This window comes from Homalodisca vitripennis, chromosome 1, assembly GCF_021130785.1.
Source record: "Homalodisca vitripennis isolate AUS2020 chromosome 1, UT_GWSS_2.1, whole genome shotgun sequence".
NCBI classification, from domain to species: Eukaryota; Metazoa; Arthropoda; class Insecta; order Hemiptera; family Cicadellidae; genus Homalodisca; species Homalodisca vitripennis.
This window is the reverse complement of record NC_060207.1, coordinates 117,622,029-117,645,662: the sequence shown is the minus strand read 5'-3', so window position 1 is coordinate 117,645,662 and position 23,634 is coordinate 117,622,029. Positions and strand designations below refer to the sequence as shown.

General features: G+C 32.9%; 1 protein-coding gene across 1 annotated transcript in view; it reads right to left on the bottom strand.

The window, feature by feature from the left end:
• LOC124352733 overlaps positions 1 to 23,634 on the bottom strand; it is a 168,430-nt gene that overhangs the window by 62,426 nt on the left and 82,370 nt on the right. The window contains exon 3 of the mRNA XM_046802374.1: positions 18,640 to 18,742. Coding sequence (XP_046658330.1) covers positions 18,640 to 18,742 — 103 coding nt within the window. The remainder of the gene's footprint in view (positions 1 to 18,639; positions 18,743 to 23,634) is intronic.

Genomic DNA, 23,634 nt, shown 5'->3' with positions numbered 1-23,634 from the left:
CAATATCAAATTACCCCATCTTAGGACAGGACCTACAAAAACCATATCAACGGGGCAAAACAAAATTGATTGACACATTTAGCTCCAAAAAATGTATAAAATATAGTTTGCCACTTCTTATCCATCCGTCCAAACATAAGCAATGACACTCACTCAGACTATGACCTGTTGTAGTGACATTCAAAGAAGCTGGAGCATATTGAAACGCTCTTGTGGCATGGCATCTTAACTCGAAGATATTTAGCACAGCGTTCTTCAACACAGACCCAGGCACTAACCGATTAAGTCTACATCCCAAAAAAATTTACACGAGAAGGCCCGACGCGATACTTGATATATCGAAACTCGGATGAGTTACAAACGTTGGCATTGAAAACTAGCCTTCTAACCTATTGTCAAGGAGGCGTACAAAGCCAAAAGTGGTCGAAGAGGAGGGTTATATCATATTATTGTTACTACTATATTTCAAACTTCAAGAAGAAAAATAAAAAAATCCCAATTAATATTTAAGTCTACTGAAACATTTTGCGATACTCTGTTGATAGTACATGAGAACAGGTCCCAAATAGTGAAATTAAATTTCTTTTCATAAACGACAAGCAGACTTCTCTTAATTTTCAGCAGAAATCAGTATTATTAAGACTTTCTTTTCAATTTATGTAGGCATGCGATTTGTTCTATGATATAGCGGTTGAAGCGTTCTCAGATGCATCTTTTTCAGTGTACCATTGAAAATTAATATCATAGAGCGATGGATCTGGGTTACAAGAGAGATATCTAAATGATATTCACTGCACTTCAGTGTAATTCATTTGCAGTTTGGGTAACCTTATTCTCACGGAGAAGCATCAAACTCGCATCATAATTAAGGTTTATGTTAGCAACACTGCCTGAAGTGGTACGTAAGTTCAATCCCACTGTATTATCATAATGCGACAGTAAAGACAACAAGGAAACAGTAACATCTCAGAAGTTCTGTAGATCTACATTATTGTCTCTGTCCTCAAGGCATATGTGGATTTCATTTAAACTCTTAACAACGTACAACAATTCAGGAAAAACAAGTCCAACACCCCTAGTCCTGACAATGCTTATTTTCAAAACTCTGCTGAACGTATGCAAAAATTTTAGTTTGTCTCTATTTCTTTATTCATTTCAGAATGGTAGAGTGAAATGTTAATTTCAGTCATACACTGTGAGGCCGTCACTGATAAATAAAAAAAATCTGAATATTCTTGTAATGATATTGGTAAAGGCACTGAATATAGCATGTGAATGACGAGTGTGTAATTGGATACTCAAGCAAAACTTATTAACACGCCATTATATTGAAGGGAGTATGTGCTTGCAATGTTGTTTATAAAGGTACTGATTGTACCATGTGAATGAAGAGTATGTAATTGGATATTCAAGCAAAACTTATTAACACGCCATTATATTGAAGGGAGTATGTGCTTGCAATGTTGTTTATAAAGGTACTGATTGTAGCATGTGAATGACGAGTATGTCATTGGATACTCAAGCAAAACTTATTAACACGCTATTATATTGAAGGGAGTATGTGCTTGCAATGTTGTTTAAAAATGTACTGATTGTACCATGTGAATGACGAGTGTGTAATTGGATACTCAAGCAAAACTTATTAACACGCCATTATATTGAAGGGAGTATGTGCTTGCAATGTTGTTTAAAAAGGTACTGATTGTACCATGTGAATGAAGAGTATGTAATTGGATACTCAAGCAAAACTTATTAACACGCCATTATATTGAAGGGAGTATGTGCTTGCAATGTTGTTTAAAAAGGTACTGATTGTACCATGTGAAAGAAGAGTGTGTAATTGGATACTCAAGCAAAACTTATTAACACGCCATTATATTGAAGGGAGTATGTGCTTGCAATGTTGTTTATATAAGTACTGATTGTACCATGCGAATGACGAGTATGTAATTGGATACTCAAGCAAAACTTATTAACACGCCATTATATTGAAGGGAGTATGTGCTTGCAATGTTGTTTATAAAGGCACTGAATGTAGCATGTGAATGACGAGTATGTCATTGGATACTCAAGCAAAACTTATTAACACGCCATTATATTGAAGGGAGTATGTGCTTGCAATGTTGTTTATAAAGGTACTGATTGTAGCATGTGAATGAAGAGTATGTAATTGGATACTCAAGCAAAACTTATTAACACGCCATTATATTGAAGGGAGTATGTGCTTGCAATGTTGTTTATAAAGTCACTGATTGTAGCTTGTGAGTGACGATTGTGTAATTGGTTATTGAAGTAAAACTTTGTAATAAGCCGTTTTGTTCAAGGGAGAATGTTTAATGTAATGATATTGATAAAGACAATGATCGTAGCATATAAGTGACGACTGTTTTCAAAGGGTGGTACGGGGAGGTGTTAACGTTAAATTGAATCTTTTCAATCGAAACATAATGACACTGAGAAAACACCTCTACGCTATTTCTGGTAAAAGTCATGGGAAAATAACAATAATAATGTGTAGGGAGAGGTTATGCCAATGTCTTGCGCATTTCAACACTATGTATGCGTGAAATCTTTTAGTAAGACTTTGAGGTCTGGTGTGCATAGTTTTGGTTCTTTGGTTCTTGCATGATTTTATTTTTGTGTCTTTTTCTAGTTGGAATTACAATGTATTGGGTTATTTGCCCATAACTTTTGCTCAGATCACCGTATTGATGTTTTGTTCATGTCATTGTGTTTCGATTGAATAGACCTTTAAAATATCATGTCACAAGATAAGGGTTCCAATTTTAGGTTTTAAAGTGACCCTCACCTGTATCACCCTTTAAAGGGGGAAGATTCTTTATCATTAAACAAAATCCAAAATGTATTTTAATAAGTATGGTGAAGGTTGTACATGAACATATCAATCAGTTTGGTATATATCCAGGCGTATCGCACTTATTATCAAAACGTTCATTCAACACTCATTCAACATTCAACTTATATACATACATACATACATACATATATATATATATATATATATATATATATATATATATGTATATATATATATATATATATGTATATACGCAAATATAAATGTAGGCACACATTTTTATTCAGTTTTTTAAGTTAAAATTTTTAAATAGGCCATTTGTTCAAGGAAGAATGTTTTTGTAATGATATTCATAAAGTCACTGATTGTAGCATGTAAGTGACGACTGTGGAATTGGATATCAATTATATACTCAAGCTAAACTTGTTAATACGCCACTGTGTTGAAGGGAGTATGTTTTTGTAATGATATTCATAAAGTCACTGATTGTAGCATGTAAGTGACAACTGTGTAATTGGATATCAATTATATACTCAAGCTAAACTTGTTAATACGCTATTGTGTTGAAGGGAGTATGTTTTTGTAATGATATTCATAAAGTCACTGATTGTAGCATGTAAGTGACGACTGTGGAATTGGATATCAATTATATACTCAAGCTAAACTTGTTAATACGCCACTGTGTTGAAGGGAGTATGTTTTTGATGGTTCCGACATATTTAACAGCAAACACAACAAACCGCGCTTATACGGTGGCTATTCTAGCGACACGATAAATCTACTACTTTGTTGAAAGGGTAAATCCGTATTATGATGATGAAGAGTTACATCTATGCCAAGATGTAAGTTTATGTCACTATAGTGAAGCAGTTATACTCGGTCCTTATTTATTCCGTTAGTTTTGACGTGAATTTGTAATAAAATAGCTAAAGGCCCTAGTATTTTTAATTACTCTCCATTAAAATATTTGGAAATATGCCCTGAAACGACAAGATAGAATTAAAAATCCGTGTATAACTGTGATTTCTGTTTGGACGAGATTTAAAATCCTGTAAAATTTAAATATGTAAATTTTTTGGCTAATATTCATGTCTGTTACTGAAAACATTACAGAATTTCTCTAGATGATATAATATTTTATGTACTGGGTGGTAATGAACATAATATGCAAAAACTCTAGAGAAAATTTGTTGTCATTATTGACGTTTGTAGATTTTTAGTTAATTTCTAAAAATAGAAAGTGGGAGTAAATATCAATGTTCACTGTGGCCTATAATAAATATAAAATAAACAGTGAAATTTAACGCCAAAGAAATCGTTTAAAGCCTGAAATTTGGAATTCAGGGTTAAATAATAAATCGTTGTTGCATAACCTAACCGTACATATTGTAAGTGTAAGATGTACGGAAATTATTATCAAACACAACATTCTATTTTAAATTATTAATATAACCACTTGTTTAAATTATTATAATAAACAATACTTAACTTTAATCAATTTACATTCTTAATTGGAAAAATAATTTAAATTATAATTTTAACCTATCTACAAGGTTATCGTGCATCTGTAGATTTACACGATATAGATTAAATTTTAGACTTCCGATTGCTTCCCCCATTCAGTAGAAAATTAAATTTAAAATTACCTAATTATATAATTTAATGCTGTCAAACACATAAAAGTTAGTTTTCAAGTGTGTATTTTTATTTTGTATAAATTATTAAAGCTCTGATATAGCCTATATATATATATATATATATATATATATATATATATATATATATATATATATATATATATATATATATATATTAATAAATATAAATAAATAAATTAGGTCTCTCAACTAAATAAAAAACCAAATATGGTTAAAAATATATTTTCAAATAATTGTCATACATCTTTAGTCTACCATGAGCGTGTATATATATTTACAATATTACAAAAATTAACTAACAAGAAAAAAATACTGTTGCTGAAAAATAATTAGCCAACAAATACTTTTCAGCTGATGTTTATAAGAAATTTAAAACAGTACAAATGGAAAATTTAATAATTATAGAAGGTTTAAACCGACGTTGATTTTGATTTTAATATAAGTTTCATTATTTTTCAAATTGAATCCGTCGACATTTTTAATACATATAACGTTCTCGTGTTTGGATGTTTTAATACCGATTTAAAGTTAAGTTGTCATAACAAGCTTGTTGTAACCAGACAAGGATTATTATTATGTAACAAGATTGTTATTGTTTTTCTGAGAAGGGAGAGGGATTGTTGGCTGGTGGGGGGGAGATTATGACCGCATGATGTTCTCACACTATTATCTCCGAGATTGCCTTCACTTCCACAAGCGAAAGCAAGGTAAAGGTCGTTTACAGAATAATTACTTAAAACTGGTGTTTCGTTATGTTTAATTTAATTGCTAAAAATTGTAGTAGTTAATTGATAAATTAGAGTATTAAGAGTACATTGTATAGTATCTGTTTAGCTTTAGTAGACATGACGTGCTATCCTTCTATACGTTATTGCATGTGTTATAAATCCGGCTTTAGAAGTAGCACAAAGAAGTAAAGTAACATTCCTTTACTGTCTGTGAAATTTAGGTAAACTTCTGAAACTCCAACTTTTAGAAGAAACATAGTCCAAACCCAGGCGTGTTTCACTGAGTGATCTGACTACACATTCTCTAGTACACAACGCACAGTTCAACTAATAGTAGTTCCTAGGTCTGACCGTCAGATCGCGCTGTTAACAGAATTCCAGTGAAACTTTCATGTTATATCATTTCTTTTCGCTGGTTTATCCGATTAACAGATAGTTTCCGATAACCGTGAATTCTGGATCTCCAACAGCTTTTGACACCCACAGCAAGCTTCTGTGGAGAGTTTGGCCCATGGGAACTAACTCCATTCCTCTAAGAATGTGGAAGTTCCCTACTTGTGAAAACTCTTGCACCTTCAGGATACTTGGAGCATTCAGTCTATGTTATCTGTGAAACCCTGGCCTCAGAGTTCACTATTCTGGTCTGAAGGCAATGAAGAGTTAGAAGTGGGTTAGTTAAAATGTATTCGGTAGGATCTCCGAAGTTAGGATAAAATGCTTACAGTCATACATTAATATGTCAATTCCCAGTGCAGTTATGAGCAACAATTTAAAATCTAAGCTTGATCCTATTGTGTCAAATTGAACTCGGTAAAGTTTGAGTATAAAACGTTCAAGCTGATGTAGTTTTAAGCAAAACACTGCGTAATGTTGACGGTGCAGGAACTAAATAAATGATTTTTTATCCATACGGGCTTTTTATAAAAGTTTATATTTTAATATTAACACATAAGAATTGACACGGTTTACTTATATTTTGTATAACAGTTCAGCATATTGGAATCACCCTCTTGGTTGCAATTACAAAAAAATTCTGCATGACTTCACCGAACAAGATCCCCAGAGCCAAAATCCACTCCCCATGCTACATAACGCGGCTGGTAGAAAACATATAACTATAAAAAAAATCCCATACAAGTAGAAAAGGTACAACAATATTTATCTTGGCTGTGTTCGTTGGCCAGCTCTATACGTCATTTCGTTTCAATTTGGCATGCTTTAAAACGTTAGAACACCTCATAACTCCGTTATTAATTAAACTACAGAAAAAAGTGTTCTGGAATACTTGTAATATTTACTAAAAACATTTCTAGCACAGAATTTATTGTATCTCGAACAGTATTGACATATTTATTACATGTACCATCCCATGAACTTTTATACCAAGGGTGATAGAAATGCTGAAACAGGTTCAAACTTGGTACAAAATGTGACATTTTACCGTTGGCCAGATTGGTGCGCTATTTCGTTTAAACTTTTAAAATATTTACTACTATGTTGTTTATGAACCTAGAGTAAAAATAAAACCGTTCTGGAATGCTTATAACATGTTCTAAACTTTTACAGTCACGAACATTTTATTGTTTATGAACCTAGAGTAAAAATAAAACTGTTTTGGAATGCTTATAACATTCCCTAAATTTTTACAGTCACGAACATTTTATTGTTTATGAACCTAGAATAAAAATAAAACTGTTCTGGAATGCTTACAACATTCCCTAAATTTTTACAGTCACGAACATTTTATTGTTTATGAACCTAGAGTAAAAATAAAACTGTTCTGGAATGCTTATAACATTCCCTAAATTTTTACAGTCACGAACATTTTATTGTTTCTCGAATGGTTTTCTAGATATTGAGTGCATGTAAATCACACAAGAATAAATTAACATTAGTTAAGTTGTCACAAAATCTATCTACTTTTTCCGAGTAAGCTGGAGGACTCGTATATTAAAGAAAATAACGATCCCCATTTTAGCTAAGGCCGATGGTACTTATAAAAAATGCTAGACTACAGAGAACCTGCGCTATCTCTACCTGAGTTCCAACATCTGACGTCTTAGACAGTGCGTGCGGCCATTGGCTCTTTACAGTTTTTGGGTTAATACAATTAATACAAAGATTAGAATCTCCCTAAAATGGAAATATCCTAAACGTGGGGATGTCCGCGCAGAATAGGGAGTCGGACTTTAGGTTGGTCTCAGAGATAGGCAGGCGTAAATCATATCTGTGACCATGCCAAATGTAATGCATATGGCAAATAATTGCAATTTTACTATGCCAATTTTTGTCGTTATATTTTATAAGAGCCACACAATCCATGAAATCCATGAAAATGACCGTATCTGGTAACTTTCGACCTTCAGAATATCGACATACCCGTGGTATCTTGAAGATTAAATTTTCCAAAAAAAATTAGACATTGGAAGCATCCTGCTCTACAAGAGGCTGAATTATGTGAGGTTTCGTCCCCAGGGAGCGAGGTTTAGTTTCAATCTTATGAAGATTTCGATTACTGGCCGTTCTACAACACAAGAAGCATTCAGCCTCTGTCAGGACCTCGCCGTAGAAGAGAACTTCTAGAGAGGTTGTGTAAGCTTCTCCTCTCTTGAACTACGTCTCCTTCCACCCAATTGTGAATGCAACAAAGAATTTAATTGTTAAGACGTAATTCAGTTTACCGTCCAAAAACATCACGGGACAGTTGTTAAATTATAAATTTACCTGAAACGAAACACTGAATCATTAAACGTCAATAACTAACTAAACCCAACAAGCACACTTTTTCAACCCATAGTTACCCAACTAAAGAAACATGTTGTGTGTTTGATGAAAAGTTATAGTATTAATAGTCTTGTATTTTTATGACAATTTATAAAACATTTGCGTCAAAGTACCTAGCCATTTATAGCGTACTGATACTTAACTAATAACATTTCACAAGCTATAATATACGAATATAATAAATAAATACATGAATATATATTTTTAGTATGAAAGTTCTTCGCGCTGTTACGTCGATCTATATTACGTTGCAGCAATACGTCTAAAGTGTGTTTAAAACGTATCTGTTGTGATGAGTTTCGGATCTAGTCGAGCGTGATAATTAATTAGTTGAAACGGCAATTAGGTCAGTGAGGACCATCGAGATAAATCTCCAACCCCCATCAACTCCGCCTTCCTGTACTGAGTCACAGGAATTGTGATCTCAACATAGCTTAACTAGTTTTAACTAGCATAGCTAGTTTTGAGTACTTTTCAACATAAGAAAACGTTACACTATATTTACTGAGAAAAGCTTTATCCACTAAGTGATGGTATGAAACTTACAGAACTTATAATATTTTGTTGTAGAAAATGTAACAATAGATATGCGGCACCGACTATGCTGCTGCAAGTACCGTCCATGCAATGAACACGCAGCAAAGTAATGTTCGCTCAGTAACAGCTGCTGAACGGCTCCCAGCAGTGTCATAGAAGCTAAGATACATCCCTTGCTGCTCCGAGAATTGCTGCGATGGTGTTACTGTGAACTTGTTACGATTGGAGTTCTCGGACTAGTTACTTCATAGACTTAATCCACTTAAGTCTATGCGGAAAAATATATTTCACACAAACTCCACCAATTTGAAAATAACATATTTTTATATAGTAAAGGTAGGTAGTTTCGTTTACTCGTACATACATTAGTGAATAGAATCGTATAGCAGGCTTTGTTCGACGGGTTTTTGAGGCATTGTTCATTACCAAACTTCGCTTCACTATCCAAATACATTCTATACTGTTGAATTTTAATCCAATGTTAAACAATATATGTTAACATACCTTATCCTCATTAAATACGTCTATCAAGGAGACCAGTAAATAGCTTCCCCACAAAATGAATTATGTCTGTAAACAATGCGTAAAACTATTTGTATTCATGTGTGGAGTCTCTTCAATACTAATTTCTACTATATGTCATTGTCCGCTATATACAAATTCGTGGTCTGTTTCTAAAAAAGATTTAATTAATATACCTACTGTTATACTCATGGCTCTTTTACAGTTTATTATTTGACGTATTTTTATTCATGTATTTCTAATCTGTAAAGTAACACGGTATTTAAGTGAATTTTACTTTTTATTTTATTTATATTTCCGTAAATATTCTAAAATATACGTATTTTATTTCCTTCTAGTTAAATTCAGGATATGGTAAAGAAATACTCAGATTTAAATCGTGTTGAATAAATGTTTGTTGTTCTTGTAATTTTTAAACCATGCTCTGTGTTGGCAAGTTGCATCAAGTCAAAACTATGCAATTTATATATATATATATATATATATATATATATATATATATATATATATATATATATATTTATTTATTTTAACTTTGCTACATTTTGACTCATATTACTATGCTTTATTATCTTCTGTGACAGTGGCCACTACCCTTTTTTACACCTTGAGCACACTTTTACCTAACAAGTACTAGGTTCTTGCTAACCTCTCTCCGCCACCAAACAATAATTTACACACAGAAATTTGTTTGAACTTAATATCAATTTAATTTTTAAAAGCACAAACACCTCAGTATATTATATAAGTCAATAGAAAATATGATTTTTATTTCAATACATAAAAGTCAATTCTTTATAAAATTATAATATTATCTTTATAAGATTATTGTTTTGTATTGTTTTTAAAACGTTGATAGAATGCTACTTAAGTATTAATCCTATAAGGATTAATCCTTAAACTTGTTTGCCAGAACGTAGCTTTTAAACATCTGTTTCTAATGATGATAGATTCAATCTGTAAATGCTTCAAGCTTGTCCGTGTTTTTATTTTTTAGAAGTGGTTACGAAGTAAATGTTCCCTGAACAAGTACTATGCTTAAGTACTTTATCGCTGATACTTTCATATTCTGTTCCCACTCCAGCCTAAAATTCAGTGAGATTTGTAATTTTGAACTTAGACAGCAGAGAAGAATCTGTACTGAGATTTTTATATGCTTCTGTATATAAATATGGACAAGTGTGTAGCTTTTTACAAAAACTGATCAAAGGGGTTAGAATTCAGTTCTCTTCACAATTTCGCCCTGGAAAGTACTCTCTGAATGATAAGCGGAAGGTCTTTTATTTAAGTGGGACAATATCAGATTTGACCTCTTTTAACAAGTTGATTGTTCTCAACAAAAAACTGTGAAGTGTACTGAAAACTTCTTAAACAATACTAGTTAATAATGAAACAAGATTCCGAAAAATAAAGGTTTTTAATCATTCACTAAGTTTATTGTTTTCTAAAAACAAAATCACTCAAGTAAATGAATGTAGTAAATTGTAGTAAATTGTCTTCAGCATCTTTCAAGATGCTAAAGCCAATTAAGAATATTTGCAGCCTAACTAAAAAGAGTAATCTTAAACAAATTGGTGAGCTTCATTTCTCAGTTCCAATAATCTTGTGAGTAGCTTTCCTCGAAATAACCACCTTAATCCTACACAAAAAGTACTACTTCCCGTAGACCATTCATAACTTCACGTAACAACAAAAATATTCTCGATTTTTTTGTTCTGCCCTTAATAAAATTAACTATTTTTACTGAATAATACTATTAATGGACAGTAGAAGTGTTTTGAAGCTATATTTTACTAAGGTGTAGCGCAATGCCTCCAAACAACACGAGAAGCTACTTTGATGCGACCTTGCAAAACCTTCGAAATAACCAAACGTAGATTTTCTGCTATCAGCCTGAATAGTCATACAACTTTTCCAACTAATTTAATTTTTGTTGAAATGTTTGTAGAAAGAACCTTGAATATTGTCAAATTTGATCTCACCTGTACATATATCAGTGAGACACAAAATAGCATTTCCTCGTACTTGTTACCATTCAAGTATCTAAGTATGACAAGCAAAATTGATTAAATTGATTTGGAAACATCAGTGCTCTCATTCACTTATTAGTTTTCCCCCATAGTATAGCAAATTTGCTGTACAATAGCCTTTTCGAACGACATACAGTGGATTCCTGGAATTTTATGGTTGTATTTTAGGAAGTGAAGATATTCCGTATTTGGAACTACTTCAAAATTTGAATCACTAAATTTAAAACCAAGTGAGTTGGTAACGTATTTGACGAAGTAAAACAAACGTCTATACATGTCATGTAATTTGTTTCAGTGGGTCCTGAGATTTCAACAGTTGATATTGAAAATTATAAATTATGAACTCTGATATAAGAGATTATGAATATATGTAGCTGAGTGTTGTACGCCATTTATTTCAGCATCTCTTGATCTTTACAGAAGCTAGTGAATGAAGTCCTGAAATTGCAGGACGTAACAAACGTAAGTGAGAACTAAGATTATAAAGGTAACATGAATACTGCTTCAGCATATAAATACTGAGTAAATAAATTCTGCTTCAGCATATAAATTCTGCTTCAGCATGAAATACTGCTTCAGCATTTCATGTTCAGTACTTTTTTAGATTTTAGTGGTTTCTTTTGAAAATAAACTTTATTAGGTAAGTGGTATGGATCTAAAAGAGAAAAAATCGATCTGACAACTATGTGAACATTAATATCACGGACAAGTTTCATAGTATTTGTTCAAGAAGTTATAGTCTTGTAAGTAAAGAATGATTAAAAAGTATGTCATATTAGGATGAAAATGGTTATTTCGGACATTATCTCGATAAAGATCTTTAATTTTATGTGGTTGTTTATGTGTGTCTGTAGAAACGACTTTACCAGTAGGTGGAATATTACGAAGGCATAATATGAAAATTGTGTTAAACGCGGCCCGAAAGCTGAAGGGTTGTGAACACGATTACACTGTGTACTACTGGAGCCTACGAAAGTTTATTCAGTTGTGTTCAGTTTAAGTTTAAGGAGAACTGACACGAGTTCGTGAACACATTAGGCACACGAGATATCCGTGTGAGGACTGGAAAGGTCAACCATAGTGTCAACAACCAAACAAGCAATATAATTTGACTTAACAAACGTACATGCTAAAGTGATATACCTTTATTTCAAGATCATGTACGAAACCTTAAAAATATCAAGAAGGCTAATCACTTCAACATTGAAGGCAACGTCAGATTATTGTAAATATGGCAGCCTGTAAAAAAGGCAGCCTGTATTGATAGCTCATTTGATAAATTTATTGCTAATTTGTTATCTATGGTATTATTTATTTAGTAATAACTTATCTACATTTATTAATAGTAATAGCTGGCCAAAATAGGCTTGATACATTCTTCAAATATAGTTTGATATAGGTTTTAAGCATCATAAAGCTTAGAATAACACAACATAGGCTATTAACCAAATGCTTAAAATATACCCCTTTCATTTGAAGACTTAAATAACAAAATAAAGATTATTTGTGAAACAACATGCTACTTATGCTTAGGATTAGGTAGAATCATTGTCGATTGTAAACCAATGTATGTACAGAAATTGGCTTACTGTTCTTGCATGAGATGACTCTAACCAAGTGGTTTTGTCGGGCTAATACCCCTTCTTGTATGTGACATTCGCGATGGGAGGGGTTTCCTTGTTAATTACGCAGTCAATGATGTCCCTGAGATTGCTTTACTCTCTCCTTAAATTGTAGGTAGTACGTGAATGTAACTAAACACTTGGAATGTAATACAAGTTTAATTGTACAAAAAACACAATTATTTTAAAAGTTTTTAATAATTGTACTAGACAAGTATTCGAGATTAATTAATAATACAATAAAACAAAATTTAAGAATTCCAAAGAAATTTTTGTGCATATAGCATAGAAAGCTATTATCGATTACGAAACAAAACCACATAACTATTGCTTTAACGCCTTTACAATAACACCATCAATTTTCCCTTTTTATAGCATATTTAATGTGTAAAAACTACCAAAAATTGCATATATAGAATGGTTTGTCAAAAAATGTTGTTTAAATTACAATTGAAGCTATGGTTGAAAAACCATATACCAGTTGTCTTATTTTCATTATATTTAAAATGTTTTCCAAAGTAATTAAATTTTAACTGTCACCAGAGAAGTATTTAACTCGTACATAAGTGTTAATTACGAAGGGATTTTTAACTTTTATTTTATCGGGAACTGCCTACCCTGTACCTTCGACAAGATTTAAAAAACTATGCCCAATATTGAAATCAAATTCATGAGCTGGAAATATAATCCTTTTCTTAACTTGAAACTTATCACAATCCAAAATTATATGTTTTATAGCTTCCGCATTCTGATGCCTAGAATGTTCAGTGTTGGAAAGTGTGGAAATATTTCGTGGAATGACCGTACCAATCACATTTTCTAGTGTCGTAGCCTGTTCGTGAACTGGGCCTTGTCTATAATTAGATGCCTGCAAAGATTTTTTTTTCCTAAATGATTACTCAGAGAAAATCTTTTACCGGTGACAGTGTTTATCTCTGAACCACTTCCTAATTACTTAGTGAGCAGTAAACTTGCATAAGCCACGAGCTGGTTCACACCAGGAAAGTGCTTTTGCAGCCATTCGTGCCAGTTAATCAGTTGCTCATTACTATCAAACTGGCAGTTCTCCGAATCTACATTAACAACAGACTATAATAGCGTCATCGTTCCACTAATACATAATAATGTCGTATTTATATTCATTCTCATGTATAATGTTGTTCATGAATTGTCGTGTTTCATATATTTACTGCATACATAAACAAATAACTATCGGTTTCCGTACGTGGTACCGTTGACAACTTACAGCAGATACGTAGTTTTCCGTCAGGGGCCGTGGCCCTCCGCACAGAGTAAATCTTTGTTAAAAGTAAACAAGTTTTAATACATTTCTTTTATTTTGAAGCGTTTTAAAATGTTTGCACATATGGATAGTAAAAATTGAAAGTGTACTGCAAGTGGTCTTTGATTATTAACAAAGGTAGAACATTTCTATAACAACTGAACAGTCCTAATCCAATCAATTTGTATCTTCGTGTGCGATAAGAAATTGCGTTAGGGTGTGATTCCGATACCCATAACAAACATAACTACAACAATCGTACTAATATTAGATCAATGCCAACAAAACCAGGACATACGGGAGGTAAATTGTTGAAATATAACTGCATTAATTTTCATTAAAACTCCCCCCCTCTCAGAAATTGTTAATTCGTATTCCATTCATACGCTCAAACCAGATACGTCACAATCGCACTCGTATGAAGTAAATATCTCGTACACTGATGAAGAGCACAAAACAAGCGGCAAACAAAAACAACATCAGGAAATATTTCTGTTACATTTCTCGTTCGATCTTCCATTTACTCGCGGAAAGAAAACATAGCTTGTTTATTGTAAGAGGAGAACAAAAGGTATCGGAATCTCTGGGATGGGAGGCGAGGCAGCATTGATATGATACGGACAATGGCAGCAATCGCGGGAGTGGGCCGAGCAGGAGACAGTCCTGCTTGAAAACAGCCACCATTCTAAAACGGTAATGTTATATAAAATAAACATATTAATGTTTCATATTTTCTTAACACCATTAACCTAATTGTTTATATTAGTTTCATTACAATATTAGAGTACCCTTAGTTATCATGTAAAAGAAGGAGGCACGGTAGCTCTTATACACTCTGTACAAACCTCCTGGGAGGTGAATTGTTGAAATGTAACTGTATTAACTTTCATTAAAACAGTTACACCCCCTTCCTCTCTAAAATTGTTAATTCGAAGGGATGGGGATGGGGAATAATACTAATTTAAATGGAAAATATAGACTCTAAACATTATCAGAACTCCATAATGTGGTGGTGCGGTGGTAGTCTTATATAATAATAAGATTTAAGATTATGAAGTATGTTACATTACATTTTTCCTCTCTTAGTTGTAATAAATTTGTTATCCCAGAGGGTATACTTAAGTAATGTATGATATTTGATTCTAGATTGCATACTTTTTACATACTTTCAGGTCGCACTTATACTAGGTAACATCTCTCGGTTCCTTCAATATAGAACACACCCAAAGTTTAAAATTGGAGTGGCCCTAGAAGGTACACATATGTATCTATATATATAAAAGAAAGTCGTGTTAGTTACACTATTTATAAGTCAAGAACGGCTGATCCGATTTGGCTGAAAATTGGTAGGGAGGTAGCTAAGAACTGGGAGAAACACATAGGTTACTTCTTATCCCGTTCCCGATTCAGGATTCCGCCCCAATGGTCTCTAAAAGTTACGGAAATACCCGTAAGAAATGCATTACAGCAAACATATGTTATTAAGTGAAAGGGCCTGTTCAAATTGAATCAGCTGTTCTTTGTAAACATATATAATGCAACAAAAGAAATATATGTTTATATCATTTAATTACCATTTTAAATTTCTTTACATTTATAGTTTTAAAGCATAGAGTAAGCTTAAGAGAAACAGCAAATTTTGTTTCAACTGTTTCTGCAATCACTGTTAAGCATAGGCTTTACTATCCAGATAATACAAATCAAATTTTAATTTTTTACAATTCAAAGCAGTTATCTCTGCATCTCCAAGTCAGATACGTACATTATTTGCTATCATCATTTCGACATGCTTTCCATCGAACCCATCTAACCTGTGGCACAAATACAAGGATAATATGGCAGAAGATATTTTACATCAAATTCGTGTCAGTTCAATAAATTACGATCTTGAAATGAATGAGGGGATACATAATCGGGCCTTGCTCTTGATCGAAGACATGAGTTATCTCATGTGTGGTAGTTTATTAGTCAGGTTAGGAATGCCAGCGCTAAATCGTAAAATGAATGACGCATTTAATCGAGAATTGGAATGGGAACGTGAATATGATCACCAGGAATTAGATTTAGTAGTTCAAACAAATGTGCCCCTGATGAACCCCCAACAAAAGGAAGTTTATGATACATTAATGAAGGCAATTGATGATGGAAACGGTGGTTTATATTTACATGGTGGAACTGGTAAGACATTCCTCATGTCAGTAGTTTTAGCCACTGTTCGTGCAAGATCCAACATTGCTGTGTCAGTTGCTTCTTCTGGAATAGCAGCCACATTGCTAGAAGGATGTCGTACGGCACATTTTGCATTAAAATTGCCGTTAAATCTTCAATATATTGAAGAACCAACGTGCAACATTACAAAGCGCTCCGCTATGGCGAAAGTTTTATCAGAATCGAAGATCATCATCTGGGACGAATGCACAATAGCGCATAAACGTGCATTGGAAGCAGTTAACCTAACATTGCAAGATCTACGTAATGATTAAAAATGTTTTGGAGGCGCAACTATTTTACTGTCTGGCGATTTCCGCCAAACATTGCCAGTAATTCCCAGATCGACTGCTGCCGACAAAATAAACGCTTGCCTCAAATCATCGAATCTATGGCGCTATGTTAGGAAACTTCAGCTGACAACAAACATGAGAGTTGCATTGCTGAACGATAAATCTGCTGAAAATTTCTCTGAGTAATTGTTGACTATCGGTAATGGTCCAGTAACTGTCGACGAATCGAGCGGATTGATTTCATTTCCTCGGAATATCTGTAACTTTGTCTCATCGAAAGACGAACTCATCAACAAAGTATTCCCAAACATCATTACTAACCTCAAAAATAATGAATGGTTGAGTGAGCGAGCAATTTTGGCAGCTAAGAATAAAGATGTAGATGACTTAAACTACATAATTCAGAATGAGATCATTGGTACACTGCATTCTTTCAAATCTGTTGACTGTGTAACAAATGAAGATGATGCCACCAACTATCCAATTGAATGTTTAAACTCCTTGGATGTACCTGGCACAATTTACAACTAAAAATTGGTTCTGTAGTAATCATACTTCGAAACTTATACCAACCAAAACTGTGCAACGGAACAAGTTTGGTGGTAAGTAAATTCATGAACAATTTGATTTCCACCACAATACTCAAAGGTGAGGAAATTCTCATTCCGAGGATCCCGATGATCCCACCCGACATGCCATTTGAGTTTAAACGGTTTCAATTTCCGATCCGTCATGACTGTAAATAAGTCACAAGGCCAATCGTTGAAAGTTTGTGGTCTTAATCTCAAACATCCATGTTTTTCCCATGGCCAATTAAATGTGGCATGCCCACGGGTCGGAAGACCATACGCGTTATTTGTTTTCGCGCCTAATAAAAAAACAAAAAATGTAGTTTATCACAAGGTGCTACAATAAATGGCAAATAAAGAATCATTGAATAATTATATTTTTTATTTACAATTATCCTAATTTAAAAAGTAAAAAATGTGATCATGTGATATTGCCTTTAAGGCGGGACAAAGTTCGCCGGGTCAGCTAGTCCCTTATAAAACTTTTATTTTCAGGCTTACATTATACCATTGCTACATTTTACACTGTGATAATGTAAATGTTATTGAAATTGATTTTTAGATGTTCCTGAAACCTCAGAGGAGTTCAAAAGTTCAATATGAACATTAATTACCATGAAATCAATTTCATTTTTTGACACCCTTAGGCTTTTGGTACCTTTACTTTTCAATATTTCAGAACTGTAGGGCTTCCTTCGCGTTTTATGCAATTTAACCAGATAATACATGAGGGAGACTATTTATTTACTCGTGAAATCGCACACCTTTTCATGGTTATAAGTTGTTTTCTTAGAATATTTTCCCTTCTCTGGAAGTACTTCCCAGATGAAATTATATTTCAAGCAATGCGCACTTAGTTGTACAAGAGTTAAACATTTCTTAATGAGCACTTACAAAGAAACGTAAATGTTTAGTTATTACTGAGCATGTGTAAAAAGTGCATGTCGAGGATACTCAGCTAGTTCATAAAACAATTTTATTTCAGTATTAAAAAAATTTGACTGTTATAATTTTCATTAAAGTAAAATAAAAATGTACAAAGTATATTTGATGTTTTGTTTTTAAACTTTCTAAGAGTTATAAAATGTAATTTGCATTTAAAAACAATACATTATAACTTCTATACAATGAACCAATGCATACTCTAAAAACGTTTATTATGGGTGTGTGTTATCATCTTTACGATATGTAGTTGTTATAAACATAATTATGTTATATAACACTTCTGTAACAAAGGTCTGTAGACATAAACATAACACAAGACAGAATATAAATGGGGTTTTAATTCTAAACATTAAATATTTTATGGAAGTATGAGGTTTATATATTGTACTTACTGTATTTTCTATACATTTATTTATTTACAAATTTGGAAGCCACATTATTTATACAATTGCAATTAACTACGGAACTAATGATTTTAATGGCAAAATATTTTGTGATAAAAGTATATTACTATGATAATAGCTGGAAGCAAAATAAAATGCCGTAAGTATTAATGTCTTGTTTACTATTAGGCTGGTCTAATGAAATTTACCTGCACAGAGAAATCAGTGTACAGTGTTTCAACAAATAACAATGCACGTACCTGGTTTTATACAGGACATCCCACAGGCATTGTCGCAGAGACACTTCTTTTTCTTGCTTTTACAATCCTCGTCCGAGGAACATTTTCTGAGGCATTTCTGACCCTGCAACACAAGAAAGAATCAGTGTGGAAACTATTCCAGTTTTTGTGGAAGGAGCATTGTTTTTTAATTCTTGTTTGTACAAACACCGATCTTTTTCAGTTTGATTCTAAATGTCTCGTGGGGAGCTCTCCTTGAAAAAATTATATTCCTACACCACAAGATAGTGTCTGGGATAATATTTATTTCGCTCTTGAGTTTTATATGTATATCGAAATTGGTAAACGATATTAATTAATCATAACCATCGATATAATAAATCGATACTAATTAATTATTTTGAACAATTGACTTAAATAATCTATATCAACAGCTGTAAACACTTTTAAATAATAAACGTAAGGTAATATTTCAATTTTACATAAGTAACATTTGATTATTAAAAATGGCAGTAAGTTTTAGATAACTACACGACATTGCTTTGAAAGATGATAGAACGTGTTTTTCGTGGCTTCAACATGTTGGACTCGTACCGAAAACCCCATTTGCGGGAAAGAAACAACTGTAACTGTGAGAGGAGCAAATATCTTCAGTCTTCAGTTTTCCTAATCTTGGTTATAATAATTTGTTTGATCACTGTTAATATTAAATTCATATTTTAATTTAAAACATGTGATTGATATTGAGAACTATAGATACTTTTATATCGATTGATAGTCTAGGATTTGAGATGCGAAGATTAGGTATCAATGATTACATTCTTCAATATAAAAACCGGGTCCGATTATCGTACCCTACCCCTTTATCCAAGAAGCAGAGCACTTTAACCCTAAAAACACAATAGTGTAATTAGTGTATGGAATACTACTTCTTTTTCACTTCCAATAGTTATCCAAGTATTGGAAATCAGAACATGGTAAATATCAGATATACCCTTCATTTTTTACTTTGGTGGTCAATGTACAAGAATCATTTGCTGTGCAATAATATAACTGAAAGGTCTACGTGTTACTGAGTTAAGATGCTATGTTCATATTTTTGACGCAAACTTATTATGTTAATTGTGACTTGTGTGTGTTCATTAGTGTTTCACATGCTTAAAATCATGTTTTTAGGATTTGACAATTGATGAAGAGGGAAGACCGTTCTGGAAACGTCGCGTTACTGTTGTAACACGTAAATATGGCTAATTTTCGTAATTCTTCAATACTTTCAAATCATCATTCATCATTAATATAATATAGTTACTTGGAAGACTTGTAGGCATTCCAATTGTTATACTAATAAATATGTCTGTAATAAATTAAGACTGTATGTTAAGGATTGTCCAATGAATATTCAAGTACTGAATTTAGACCTTTATAATCATTAATTGATTGTTATTAATACAATGAAAAGTTATGTATTGTTCGTTATGTATTGTTAATACGTAAGAACTTATATTCTGTTTTAAATTAATATTTAAAACAGCATATAAGTAATAGTAGGACTTTCTAAATTAATTAAACAACTAAAAGCTTTTGCTATATAGCAATGTGGTATTACTAATTAAAGTTATGACAAATATATTTAGCTTAATCACTTTAATTACGTTGGGAAGGGTTTTGTAAGTACATAAGCTATTCAAAAAGTGAATTTATGGAGGACTATGAGAAACGTCCGATATAAATTTAATCTTCCTGTATCTCGTTTTCGAACTATTACGTGAACTAATTAATCATACTTCTTTTAACTAGCCATATAGTGGTGATAGTAATAATACAAGGACACTGAATGTTTATTAGTTATAATTCACATTATATTTCTATTTTATTCTCATCACAGTTAATACATTTATGTATGCCATTAGTCATCAAAATATAGAAAGAAAGAGTGCATACCAATAAGGATAAGTCAATTTACGGATACAATAGATTTATAAGAAGCAGTACGAATTTGAGGTTATTTTCGAATCATTGTAAAAATTGAAAGGCTGCGTTTCCAGATGTTGGTCTTGAAGTAAGATTGAATTGAATGAACAGTATAAAAACCAACCTGACCGAAGTTACTCTATCGGATCATCTTTTCAATTGCTTTCAACGAAATTACGGGACTCATGCGGCTGATCTGGCGATACCCAGCTGTCAACATCAGCTGAGAGAGCGGACCGCAGCGCAGGGCTGCCAATCCCACCACACAGAAATACTCATATTGCATACTACTCGTACGAACGCAGATTAGCGTTCGTTTACGTCATTACGGGACAGCGGCTGATCTGTCGATACACAGCTGTCAACATTAGCTGAGAGAGCGGACCGCAGCGCAGCGCAGGGCTGCCAATCCCACCACACAGAACTACTCATATTGCATACTACTCGTACGAACGCAGATTAGCGTTCGTTTACTTCATTACGGGACAGCAGCTGATCTGTCGATACACAGCTGTCAACATCAGCTGAGAGAGCGGACCGCAGCGCAGGGCTGCCAATCCCACCACACAGAACTACTCATATTGCATACTACTCGTACGAACGCAGATTAGCGTTCGTTTACTTCATTACGGGACAGCGGTTGATCTGTCGATACACAGCTGTTAATGTCGGCTGAGGGAGCAGACGGTAGGGTTGCCAATTACACTACAGCTATTCAGATTGCATACTACTCATTAGTGTTGATTTAAAAATTATAATGCATATTGTGCTACATCATCGCGTCATACTGTATCGATGGTTGTTATAATAAAATATCTAATTAGAACAGTTTTGGAATATGAAAATAAAGTTATACTTGTCAAGTCATAAATTGCAAATTTTTCAAAAACCCTGTTTCTCGGTACATTTAACGAGTGTACATTTTTAAATAATGTTATGACGTGAGAGCCCAATAAAACGAATACAAGTCGATACATAAAATCATTATTTTATGTTATAATAGCTTGCATTGACATTAATCATTAAGGTTTAAATTTGAAAAAGTTTGTTTACTTATCAGCAAAATGTTAAGTTCCAAGTCTTTCAATAGATAACCAATTCATTCGGTTCTTGTTTAAATTAATCCGTTTTACAATTTGATGTAGTTTGCAATTTAATGTAAGTTACACCATACTGAGATATCCTATAAAGGTACCAGTAGAATAATGTGGGTTAAAATTTGTATAAATTACTCTTTCTATATTCATGTGTATCTAAAAAGAAGCTGATATTGAATAAAAATAAAAATCACAAATAAGTGATTTTATGAGCAAAGCGATGCCTTCGTGTTTGACACAACCAGGGGAACAGAGAGGAAACTGTTGACAGTGCGCGCTGGCCTTTAATTAACTTGAGCCCGCTGCTCCTCACTGCCACTGCTGTCTTGATCAAATTCCCACTTCTTCGCTGCCAACAGGGAAAAGAGATAAAATCTTCTACTCTTGGCAGAAAAAGTCAAGAGTACAGTGCAATATTAAGTTCCATCTTTTATATCGTTATAAAAAAAATAGTGCCGAAATACTACGCACTGAGAATGTTTACTTTGAGAATTTTGGAATCTTAGGTTGGGCGTAGTTTGTCTCACCATGGCTTCAACACAAAACTAAATCTAAGTATTAAAGATGTTCTTATAATATTTAAAGTCATTTTAACTATAATAAGAATGGATTGATTTCCTTAGTAATTGTTTTTAAGACTTATGATTTCGTCATGAAATGGGATGAATTTATTGTATTTTAAAATATTTAGACACAAAAATAGTAAATGATTTCTCGAGAATTTATTTAATGGACATACAGATGATTATTATACGATTCAGACTGTTCGTATCGTTTTCCAGGGTTTCAGTTCAAGTTTAATCAGAATGAAACCTTTCATAATTTCTGAACGATAGTTTTGATTGAGAAATGCAATTTGTTTTATGTAACGAAAGACGGTAAAACTAATAGAAGTTGTTGGGGAGTTTTTATGGAAAATGTATTGAGACATAATATCTAAATGTAAACATAATTCTGAACTGTTATAATCAAAGAAAATATAATCTCAGACGTCTTACTGAGTTTAACTTGCACCAGTCAACAGTATTCCAATGGCGCTTTATAATTTATGTGGTTATAATTATTGTACTACAGCTGCTACATATTGGTGAAGCAACTATATAAATTTAGTGACCGATGGTATCATGGAATAAGTATTGCTAAATATTTCCGATAGAAATTATTAGAAAATATATTTAGTCATTACACATACTGGATTGTAAATATTGAACAATGGCAGATGTTTTACCTCTCGACTATTATGCTTATTACAAACTCACCATAACGTTTGTTTATTTTAAATAGCAAAACATTCAACAAAGAAACAAGCAACATTGAACTTTGGTTATTTTCCTCTCACTGTTATGTAAAGTAGATCATAATTCCTTTCAAGCCAGAACCAAAGTGTTTATTTTACACATTTATCAGTCGCTGTCATAATTACTAACAACCATAATTGTCAGAATGTAGACCAAAGTGCATTGAATTTTTTTTTTAATCGTAGACAAGAAATATTGTGTAATCAACTCTCATCACATGATGAGAGTTTTTTCTAATCTTACTCTCGGGAGAATTGTTAATTCATGTGAGGAGAGTTTCCTCTTAATCTTGGGAGAATTGTTTATTTGTGTGACGAGAGTTTCTTCATACTCTGTGGAGAATCGTTCATTCACGTGAGGAGAGTTTCTTTTTACTCTCAGAAGAAGTGGGTTTTTTATGTGATGAGAGTTTCCTCTTACTCTCGAAAGAATTATTTATTCGTATGATAAAAGTTTTTATTTAATCTCAGAATAATCATGTATTCAGGCGAAGAGAGATTTCTCTCATTCTTAGGATAGTTCTGTATTAATGCAATGAGAGTTCCTTCTCATTCTCAAGAAAACTGTGTATCTCCGGAGAATTTGTTCATTCATGAGAGTTTCCCCTTACTCTTGGGAGAATTATGTATCCATGTGATGAGAGTTTCTTC